The following is a 10,509-nucleotide window of genomic DNA, read 5'->3' as shown; positions in this document are numbered from 1 at the left end:
CTCCACATGCTTTCCCACCACAGCCTCGGACCAACAAAGCCTACAGGACACCCGTGCTCACGCTGCACTCCCAGGTGGCCCTGGGAGCAGTGGGTCGGGCAGGACGCCCAAGAGAAGCAGGGCAGCCGTCTGGGGGAAGTGAGACCACGGCAGTCACGCTCACGGTGTGGAGGGTCTGAGGCCAGAGTGCGCGCGGGGCGGCTCTGAGCACTGCGCCCTCAGGCCCGCCAGGGAGGGTGGCGCCGGGGACCAGGCCGCGGGGGCCCACCTGTCATGGTGGATGATGAGGCTGATGGCCTCGAAGAGCACGGCGTTCTTGGCGTTGGAGTGCTGCACCTTCTTGGACTTGGGCGGCTCCTGGGCTTTGTTCAGAATCGTCTCCAGGCACTCGGTCAGGCGGCCTCGCACTGCAGGGTCTTCTGGGCGAGACAGACAGACGTTGGCCCGGCTCCCCTTGGCCCGCACGGCCGCCCCACCTGAGTATTGGTATCCTTCATCTCACAACCCCAAAACGAAGGGCGAGGACCCCTACTCAAACCGTGTGGCTGCTTAAAATAAGAGGATTTGCCAGCCAGGGTAACTACACATACATTTTAACACAAATAACATACACAAGTTTTTGCTGAAATATAAATTATATAAGTCAAGGAAAATAAAATCTCAGAGACGTGGACAAAACACATGATGTCAAAGTTTGAGGGAAGGGGGGGCAAAAGGTTTTTTCCTCTACCTGCTATTACCAATAGAAATAGAGAAAACACTCTGAAGAGCAATAAAATGAAAAAGAAAACTTTTAAGTTCTAGTCAAACCAGAAGAAAAGAAATAATGCACCCAAAAAAAAGACTAAGAAAGCAATAAAAATACCAGAACTCCAGAAACTGTTGCAGCGCATCTAAGGCACCTGCCCAACCACCAGCTGTTCAGGGAGGGCGGGCCCTGTGCACCTGAGCGGATGGAGGGCAGGGCTCCCAAAGCCGCCCCGGGGTTGGGGGCAGGGGCCTGAAAGGAGGAGGAGGGTGATGAGATTCACCCCCATCGGGGGTCGGAGCCGCCCCAGGTCTCGGAATAAAGGAGGCAGAGATCAGTTCCACGGAGAGAACTACTGCCGCAGGGGAGAGGGGGGCGGCCGGTGGGCAGGAGTGGGAGGCAACGGCGGGGTCCTGCTCCCACACGAGGGCTCTGCCGCAGGGCGTGCGGCTCACGCTTTAGTATAGAACAGACTCAAAGGAAAGTTACTGGAATTTAACAGACATACCTTGTACAAACACAAATGAAGATGAAAATGTAAAGGTTACAACAACAAAAGCATCTCTGTAGAGGCAATCTGGAAGTAGTGAACACAAATTCTCTTGTGCATTCTTCAACCAGGAGATTCTATTTCTAGATACCTACCATACTAGCCAAATGTAACGTTTTAGAATAAAACACGAACATAACAACATCCGTGATATATACTTTAAGGTTACACAGATTGTTAACAACTTAGGATGTAAAGTTTCAAACAGTTTCCAGAATTATTCATAAAAGCAGAGATCACCCCGAGCCGTACCAAAATTGTGATTTCTCTACCAGCTGCTGAGGAAAGCCAAGAGCCATGGCAGCATCACAGAAAGATCCAGAGAACAAGAGCCAGCACCGGAGAGGACTTTAAAGATAGCAAACAAGAGACCTAACCCTAAAACGCTGCAGTAAACCCCTGCGGAGAGGCCTCTGCTGCACGGCTGTCACCTGGGGGCGGGTAGCACTGCAGCAGCCTCAGAAGTTTGACTGATAGCCAGGGAGCTGGGACGAAATAGTATGTGTAATCCTGGAGATCTGTGGAGGCCGACGTCACGATCTGCAAAACAGCACAGGGGGATGAGACACCGTGGTTAGGTGTGCTGAGAGCGTGCGGCACACTTGTCTGTGTCTGAAGGGCAGGAGCACAGGCACCCAGGCCCCGGGAGGAGCCACTGCGCGATGACGCCCCTCCCCCGCAGGACAGAAACCCTGGGCACCCGACCCTCGAGAGCGCAACAGCGACGCCGCCCTCGGTACAGAGCTCTCGGAGCCTAGACTGGGAAAGTGCATTAAACACAGAAGGGAGGCCTTCGGTCCCCGGCCCTGCACCCACACCGCCCCGAGCACAGGCCCCGCCGTGAGCTGCCCAGGCCCGAGAGCAAGCGGCCTCCCATCACGCTGCCACCCGCCTGTCCCACGCAGTCTGGGGAGGACAGACACCCCCTCAGCCTCCTGAACACGGGACTGTCCCTTAAGGCAGCACACGCCCACCAACACGCAGCCCGGCACCTCCCCACGCCCTGCATCTGGGAGCTCGGAGCGGCTCCTGTCACAAAGCTCACAGCGGCGAGCGACACTAGGTCATGAGTGACCTGGGACGCGGCCACTCCTGCAGCGGGTGAACCCCAAGCCGTGTAAAAGCACTGACGGGACCAGCAGAGGTGGGTGCGGGCGCACCGAGTGGAAGGAGGACCGCGCCACCGCGTGGACACAGCCGGCCTTTCGAACACATCTCATGCAGCTAACACCACGCTTAGAGACGAACTTACAGCTTTAAATGCACAGGATGAAACAGATACAGAGACAAAAGCATTGAAGAATTCATCTCAAGGGCTCGGAAAGAAACTAGCAAATTAACCCAAAGAAAGTAGAGAAAACAATAAAGATATAAGCAGAAAGCAATAAGGTAGAAAAATCAAAATAGGACCAACAAAGTCAAAAGAAATTCTTACACACCTGATGAGATTAATCAAGCAAACAATGAAGAGGGCAAGTATCCAGCGTTGACTCGCTATGAAGCCGACACACAGAGTAACTTCCAGCCGGCATGTCTGAATACTTACACAAGTTAGCAAATGTCAAGAATTGGATTTGAATTGAAGGCATAATTAGAAGTTGTCTCACAAAGAAAACCCTAAATTCAAATGGCTTCACCAGTTAATCAATGATACAAATGTTAGCAAAGTTAGAGAAAGGAATTTCCTTAATGTAGCAAAGAGAAGGAACACTGACAAAACCAGCCTAAGTCGTGCTTAACAGTGAAACATCGCAGACCTTCCCTTCGAGAGCAGAAACAAGACACCGATTATCTCTCATATTCAACACTGCAGCGGAGGTCCGGACTGGAGCCGGAAAGCAGAAAGTATAAACAAACATGGCCTGGGAAAGGGAAAAACTGCCATTGTCCACAGACCACATGACGGAGTACAGAGAAGACCCAAAGCAATCCACGTATAAATTACCAAAATTAATAGGTGAGTTTGGCAAAACTGCCAACACCAAGAGCAATATACAAAAACCAACTGTGCAAACCAGCATACACTATTGTACAGTAACGTTTTTAGGGTACCACTGAGAATACCATTTTTTAAATAAAGTATATAAAGACAAGTTGAATAAAAAATAAAACAACCTCTACTCGAGAAGTTGAAACATTTTTGAGAGAAATTAAACAGTAAGTAAATGGAGAGAAACACCATGGTCATAGATTGAAAATCTCAATACTACATAGATTTGAATTCTCCCAAAACTGACCTACAGATTAAAGGCAGCCCCAGTAGGATTCTGTTGAGTGGGGGAACACTGGCCCCACTAGACATCAAATTAACCCAAAGTCACACCACTAGGGCAAAGATGTACAGAGAAACCAACGGAGTGCAGCACAGACCCGGCTGCTGGTGTGGGACCAAGGGGCAGCGCAGAGTCTGCGGGGAGAAAGCAGCACCACACAGAGACACCTGTCCCAGGTGGATCGTCAACCTGCATGCGAGCCCTCAGAACAGGGAACAACTTCAGACATTTAAGGACACGAAGGCATTAACTACACAGGAAAGGATTAGTAAGTCTAACTATGTTAAAATGTGGAATTTCCGATCATAGAAGACTTCATAAGAGACTGAAATGGCAAGTTACACAGCAGGACAAGACTTTTAAACACAGAGTAGAGCCTGAACCATGCGAAGCTGGCATTTCTGTAGATCAATAATGATTAAAAGTTGGCAATTTTGTTTGGTTCAACCCAATCTAACCAACAAAGTGCTCATATCTACAATATGTAAAGGGGGCTTCCCTGGCGGTCCAGTGGATAAGACTCCTCACTTCCAGCGCTTCCACTGCAGGGGGCCCGGGTTCGATCCCTGGTCGGGAACTAAGATCCCACACGCCACGTGACGCAGCCAAAAAAAATAAGTAAATATAAATGTAAAAATAAATACAAGGGGCTTCCCTGGTGGCGCAGTGGTTGAGAGTCCGCCTGCCGATGCAGGGGACATGGGTTCGTGCCCCAGTCCGGGAAGATCCCACATGCCGCGGAGCGGCTGGGCCCGTGAGCCATGGCCACTGAACCTGCGCGTCCGGAGCCTGTGCTCCGCAACGGGAGAGGCCACAGCAGTGAGAGGCCCGCGTACCGAAAACAAACAAACAAACAAATAAATAAATACAAAATTAAGGTAAATTAACAAAATAAAATAAGAACTTCCATAAAACAACAAAAAAGACAACGCCGTGGGAAAATAGGTGAAAAGACTGAAGAGGCTCTTCACAAAAGAAGGTGTTTACAAAGCTAGCGGACGTGCAAAGCTGCCCCGGCTCGCAGGTAATCAGGAAAGCGCAGACCAGATCACAACGCAAGGTGGCCCCTGGCGCTGGGCAAGGGGCAGGCCCGTCACAGTCACCTCCAGGGGGACGGCTAAGTGCTGGACAAGATGAGGCACAGGCGGGTGGGGCACAGACGCTGCACGGCAGCAGGGATCAACCATCGGCACTCGAAACAATTCGCCAACTTCACGTGTCGAGCAAAGCAAGCCAATCATAAAACAACATATACTGTGTGATCTTGTCACACAAAATTTAAAGTGCAGAGCTGAATGCAGTTTGAGGACGCTCCCTCCCTGTAGCGGGGCCAGGGGCTGAGCTGCTCTGCTCTGTGCACTTTGCCGCGCGAACAGGGCATTTCTGAGAAAAAGGTCGAAAGAGAGGGAAGGGTAAGCTGTGAAAAAGTGAGAGTGTGGCATGGACATATATACACTACCAAACGTAAAACAGATAGCTAGTGGGAAGCAGCTGCATAGCACAGGGAGATCAGCTCGGTGCTTTGTGACCACCTAGAGGGGAGGGATAGGGAGGGTGGGAGGGAGGGAGACGCAAGAGGGAAGAGATATGGGAACATACGTATATGTGTAACTGATTCACTTTGTTATAAAGCAGAAACTAACACACCACTGTAAAGCAATCATACTCCAATAAAGATGTAAAAAAATATATATTAAAAACATAAAAAGAAATTTTTTTTAATTAAAAAAATTTTTTTAAAAAAAGGTCGAAAGAAAAGCCAATCAGCTATGAACCAAGACACATTTCCACCCCTGAACTTACAAACTGACCCAAACATCTTGCATTCCAAAAAGTACATACATTAATTAGAGAAAATAACTAAGACCAAAACCCACCGAGTTCCATTCCCCTCGACGGACTTACTCTGCTTAACCTGGAGACGGCCAGAGACACAGAGGTTTTAAACTCTTCCGGGTTCTTCTGTGCTAAGGTGGTGATGAGGCTGGCGGCGGCAGTCACCACGCCCTGAGAGGAGACACACACACATTTAGACGCCAAAGCTCCTGACGACGCCCTCTCATTTTAAACTCCTTTTCTAAACAGAACTTTAAATTCAGAAGAACAAACGCAGAGGCAGCCCAGGGCCACCTCGGGCCCACTCTGATCAGCTCTCAGTGTGCTTAGAAAGCGAGGTGCACACATAGGTTGTTTTCTTGTTCAAGTGTCTCTCTGAAAACTGGGAAACACAGCACCCCTCTAGCCCAGACCCTGCCTCAGTGAAGGCCAGCGCGGGGCAGTGGCTCCGGGCCCCAGTCTCCACCCGCCCATCGCCTGCCTCTGCGCTCGCTGCCCCGATCTAGATCATTCCGGGTGGACACACCGTGTTCAGACTCACATGAATCTTTACAACCCAAAACTGAGATCGTGTAAAACAGCAACTGAAAAGCCCATTCTTCCCCATTTTGAAGAGTAGTCCAAGCCGTGTCTCTGCCCTCTGTCCTGGAAGCACCACCGGGCCTGGACGAGACCTGACCCTCCCCACGGAGCCCCGCGGAACCCTGGCCTCAGCACACGGGGACCTTCCACGCAGCCCAGGGCAGTCTCTACGGTCGTCCTGGGACACTAGTATTTACTCCCAGTAACTCACGTCTCCTGGAGGGAGACACTGGTTAGGTAGGGAAGGTCTCTTGCAAATATAAGAAAGAAAAGACAAAACGAATGACACCCATTGACAAAAACGGGTGTAAAGATGCAAGCAAAGCTCCCTCGAATCATCACATAATCCCTCCAGTCCCTCCCCCACCCCCACTCCCGAGCAGGTGGGAGAAGGTGGCAGAGTTTCTGCAGCCGAGGCGGGGTCAGGTCCAGCACCACAGCGACCTCATCAGAGGCCAGTGCTGTGCTGTTCTCTCGTCTTTCTGATGGAAACGCGAAAGCCACGCTAAAGAAACGGGTCTAACTGGCCTCACTGTCCACATCTCAGTGGGCGATAAGGGCCAAACACAGAGCTTGAACAAACAGGCATTTGCAACACGCAGATTTCGCAGGGCAGAGTCTCTTTCACCGTGGCTTCTGAGTGTTTGGGACACAGCCTGCTTCCCCAGGAAGATTCACCTGCGGGATGAATCACGAAACATTCTGACAGAAGTCAGTTGGGGCTGGTTGGCTCCGGAGGTGCAGTTTCTCACCTTCCCTGTGCGCCCGCACATGGGTTCGTGCCCCAGTCCGGGAAGATCCCACATGCCGCGGAGCGGCTGGGCCCGTGAGCCATGGCCACTGAACCTGCGCGTCCGGAGCCTGTGCTCCGCAACGGGAGAGGCCACAGCAGTGAGAGGCCCGCGTACCGAAAACAAACAAACAAACAAATAAATAAATACAAAATTAAGGTAAATTAACAAAATAAAATAAGAACTTCCATAAAACAACAAAAAAGACAACGCCGTGGGAAAATAGGTGAAAAGACTGAAGAGGCTCTTCACAAAAGAAGGTGTTTACAAAGCTAGCGGACGTGCAAAGCTGCCCCGGCTCGCAGGTAATCAGGAAAGCGCAGACCAGATCACAACGCAAGGTGGCCCCTGGCGCTGGGCAAGGGGCAGGCCCGTCACAGTCACCTCCAGGGGGACGGCTAAGTGCTGGACAAGATGAGGCACAGGCGGGTGGGGCACAGACGCTGCACGGCAGCAGGGATCAACCATCGGCACTCGAAACAATTCGCCAACTTCACGTGTCGAGCAAAGCAAGCCAATCATAAAACAACATATACTGTGTGATCTTGTCACACAAAATTTAAAGTGCAGAGCTGAATGCAGTTTGAGGACGCTCCCTCCCTGTAGCGGGGCCAGGGGCTGAGCTGCTCTGCTCTGTGCACTTTGCCGCGCGAACAGGGCATTTCTGAGAAAAAGGTCGAAAGAGAGGGAAGGGTAAGCTGTGAAAAAGTGAGAGTGTGGCATGGACATATATACACTACCAAACGTAAAACAGATAGCTAGTGGGAAGCAGCTGCATAGCACAGGGAGATCAGCTCGGTGCTTTGTGACCACCTAGAGGGGAGGGATAGGGAGGGTGGGAGGGAGGGAGACGCAAGAGGGAAGAGATATGGGAACATACGTATATGTGTAACTGATTCACTTTGTTATAAAGCAGAAACTAACACACCACTGTAAAGCAATCATACTCCAATAAAGATGTAAAAAAATATATATTAAAAACATAAAAAGAAATTTTTTTTAATTAAAAAAATTTTTTTAAAAAAAGGTCGAAAGAAAAGCCAATCAGCTATGAACCAAGACACATTTCCACCCCTGAACTTACAAACTGACCCAAACATCTTGCATTCCAAAAAGTACATACATTAATTAGAGAAAATAACTAAGACCAAAACCCACCGAGTTCCATTCCCCTCGACGGACTTACTCTGCTTAACCTGGAGACGGCCAGAGACACAGAGGTTTTAAACTCTTCCGGGTTCTTCTGTGCTAAGGTGGTGATGAGGCTGGCGGCGGCAGTCACCACGCCCTGAGAGGAGACACACACACATTTAGACGCCAAAGCTCCTGACGACGCCCTCTCATTTTAAACTCCTTTTCTAAACAGAACTTTAAATTCAGAAGAACAAACGCAGAGGCAGCCCAGGGCCACCTCGGGCCCACTCTGATCAGCTCTCAGTGTGCTTAGAAAGCGAGGTGCACACATAGGTTGTTTTCTTGTTCAAGTGTCTCTCTGAAAACTGGGAAACACAGCACCCCTCTAGCCCAGACCCTGCCTCAGTGAAGGCCAGCGCGGGGCAGTGGCTCCGGGCCCCAGTCTCCACCCGCCCATCGCCTGCCTCTGCGCTCGCTGCCCCGATCTAGATCATTCCGGGTGGACACACCGTGTTCAGACTCACATGAATCTTTACAACCCAAAACTGAGATCGTGTAAAACAGCAACTGAAAAGCCCATTCTTCCCCATTTTGAAGAGTAGTCCAAGCCGTGTCTCTGCCCTCTGTCCTGGAAGCACCACCGGGCCTGGACGAGACCTGACCCTCCCCACGGAGCCCCGCGGAACCCTGGCCTCAGCACACGGGGACCTTCCACGCAGCCCAGGGCAGTCTCTACGGTCGTCCTGGGACACTAGTATTTACTCCCAGTAACTCACGTCTCCTGGAGGGAGACACTGGTTAGGTAGGGAAGGTCTCTTGCAAATATAAGAAAGAAAAGACAAAACGAATGACACCCATTGACAAAAACGGGTGTAAAGATGCAAGCAAAGCTCCCTCGAATCATCACATAATCCCTCCAGTCCCTCCCCCACCCCCACTCCCGAGCAGGTGGGAGAAGGTGGCAGAGTTTCTGCAGCCGAGGCGGGGTCAGGTCCAGCACCACAGCGACCTCATCAGAGGCCAGTGCTGTGCTGTTCTCTCGTCTTTCTGATGGAAACGCGAAAGCCACGCTAAAGAAACGGGTCTAACTGGCCTCACTGTCCACATCTCAGTGGGCGATAAGGGCCAAACACAGAGCTTGAACAAACAGGCATTTGCAACACGCAGATTTCGCAGGGCAGAGTCTCTTTCACCGTGGCTTCTGAGTGTTTGGGACACAGCCTGCTTCCCCAGGAAGATTCACCTGCGGGATGAATCACGAAACATTCTGACAGAAGTCAGTTGGGGCTGGTTGGCTCCGGAGGTGCAGTTTCTCACCTTCCCTGTGCGCCCGCAGGGTCTCTGCAGGAAGGCGGTGTGAGGAGAGGGCTGGGGGCCCCACGCAGCCGTGGCTCTGCCGGGCCCCAGCCCCCCACCCCCGACCCGGGCCGCCTCGTCTCCCCCCTCGGGACACCGCTCGGGCCGCACACGACTAAGGGAGGGCCAGGCCTGGCGCAGGGCTCTGCACATCACAGCCCTCCCGCCCCTTCTGCTGCTCTGGGAAGGGCTTTGCTCCCTCTGGTGGGCGAGTGATACTCTTCCTGAGGTTTCCTGACCTTGAGACCAAAGAAGCCACATCTCACACCTTTGGTGGCAAACTCAGGAGGTGTGCGACAAGAAACCACAGCCCCACGGAGGGCCGAGAGCAGGTGCAGAGAGCAACAGAGATGAAGGGAGAGCTGGCCGGTGGGCGCGGCCTCACCCTGGGCTGGCTGAGATGCCCCTCCACCTCGCCCAACGCAAGCTGGGCTCCTGTGGCCTAGAACCACAAAGGCGCCAAGCAGTGCACCCGGCAACAGAGCCGGGTACGTGAAAATACAAAAGCAAACCAAACAGCCGGGCACAGAAGCATCCAAGTAGGAGAGCCTCCTGGCCGGCGAGACACGGCTCCGCCACCCCGGAAAGCGCTCGCTGTGAGCATCGCTGGCCTTGGGCCTCGGCACCTATCGGCATGTGGCTGCAGAAAGCTCCCCCGACAAGGCAGGAGTGATGACAACTCCTGGTAAAATGCCACGAACCGTGACCAATAACGCCTGCTCAGAGCACTGGGCCGCGTGCCCGCCACACCTGGGCTCTGGACGGCCCTGCCCCGGCCCTGCCTTGCTGTCGGCTCCGGGTTCAAGCCCGGACCTGTCTGAAGCCGTCCAACCTCTCTGAGCCTCAGTTTCCTTGTCTGCAAAACTGGAAAACGCCCCACGGCCTCCAGCCTGGCCACCTGACTCCATGGCGGGGCCTGAACCGGAAGAGGTGGAGCGAGGCCCGCACGTGAACACTGCGGCCCGAGGCCCCCGCCCCCCGCAGCACGGCCTGCAGACGCCCCTCCCCTCCGAGGAAGGGCTGCCCTGTGCAGACTCGAACGTTCCTGGTAAGCGTGGGAAACGACGGAGGGACAGCTCGCCGGGCAGCCCAACAGGCAAGCCGCCCAACCACCAGCTCTCGTCTCTGAGTCTACATATGCCGATGGGTTACTTTTCATTTAATCTTTAAGGGAAATTTCTCTTCTGGGAAACAATGGAGTAACCAGCTAATGGGCTAACACCTATCAGCTCAGCAGGA

At 52.5% G+C, this 10,509-nt stretch overlaps 1 protein-coding gene across 2 annotated transcripts in view; it reads right to left on the bottom strand.

Moving 5' to 3' along the window:
- The window catches only part of AP2A2 (adaptor related protein complex 2 subunit alpha 2), a 69,038-nt gene that overhangs the window by 16,054 nt on the left and 42,475 nt on the right, over positions 1–10,509 (bottom strand). The window contains exons 6-8 of one of the 2 annotated variants that reach the window (XM_007465936.1): positions 7,967–8,068; positions 1,730–1,838; positions 269–419 (exon numbers count right to left, since the gene is read on the bottom strand). In XM_007465936.1, the coding sequence (XP_007465998.1) occupies positions 269–419; positions 1,730–1,838; positions 7,967–8,068 (362 nt within the window). The remainder of the gene's footprint in view (positions 1–268; positions 420–1,729; positions 1,839–7,966; positions 8,069–10,509) is intronic. The other variant, XM_007465937.1, reaches the window with a different exon arrangement.

The sequence above is a fragment of the Lipotes vexillifer genome, unplaced genomic scaffold (genome assembly GCF_000442215.2).
Source record: "Lipotes vexillifer unplaced genomic scaffold, Lipotes_vexillifer_v1.1 scaffold1094, whole genome shotgun sequence".
NCBI classification, from domain to species: domain Eukaryota; kingdom Metazoa; phylum Chordata; class Mammalia; order Artiodactyla; family Lipotidae; genus Lipotes; species Lipotes vexillifer.
Note: the sequence above shows the minus strand (reverse complement) of the source record. Positions and strands in the feature narration are given on the sequence as shown.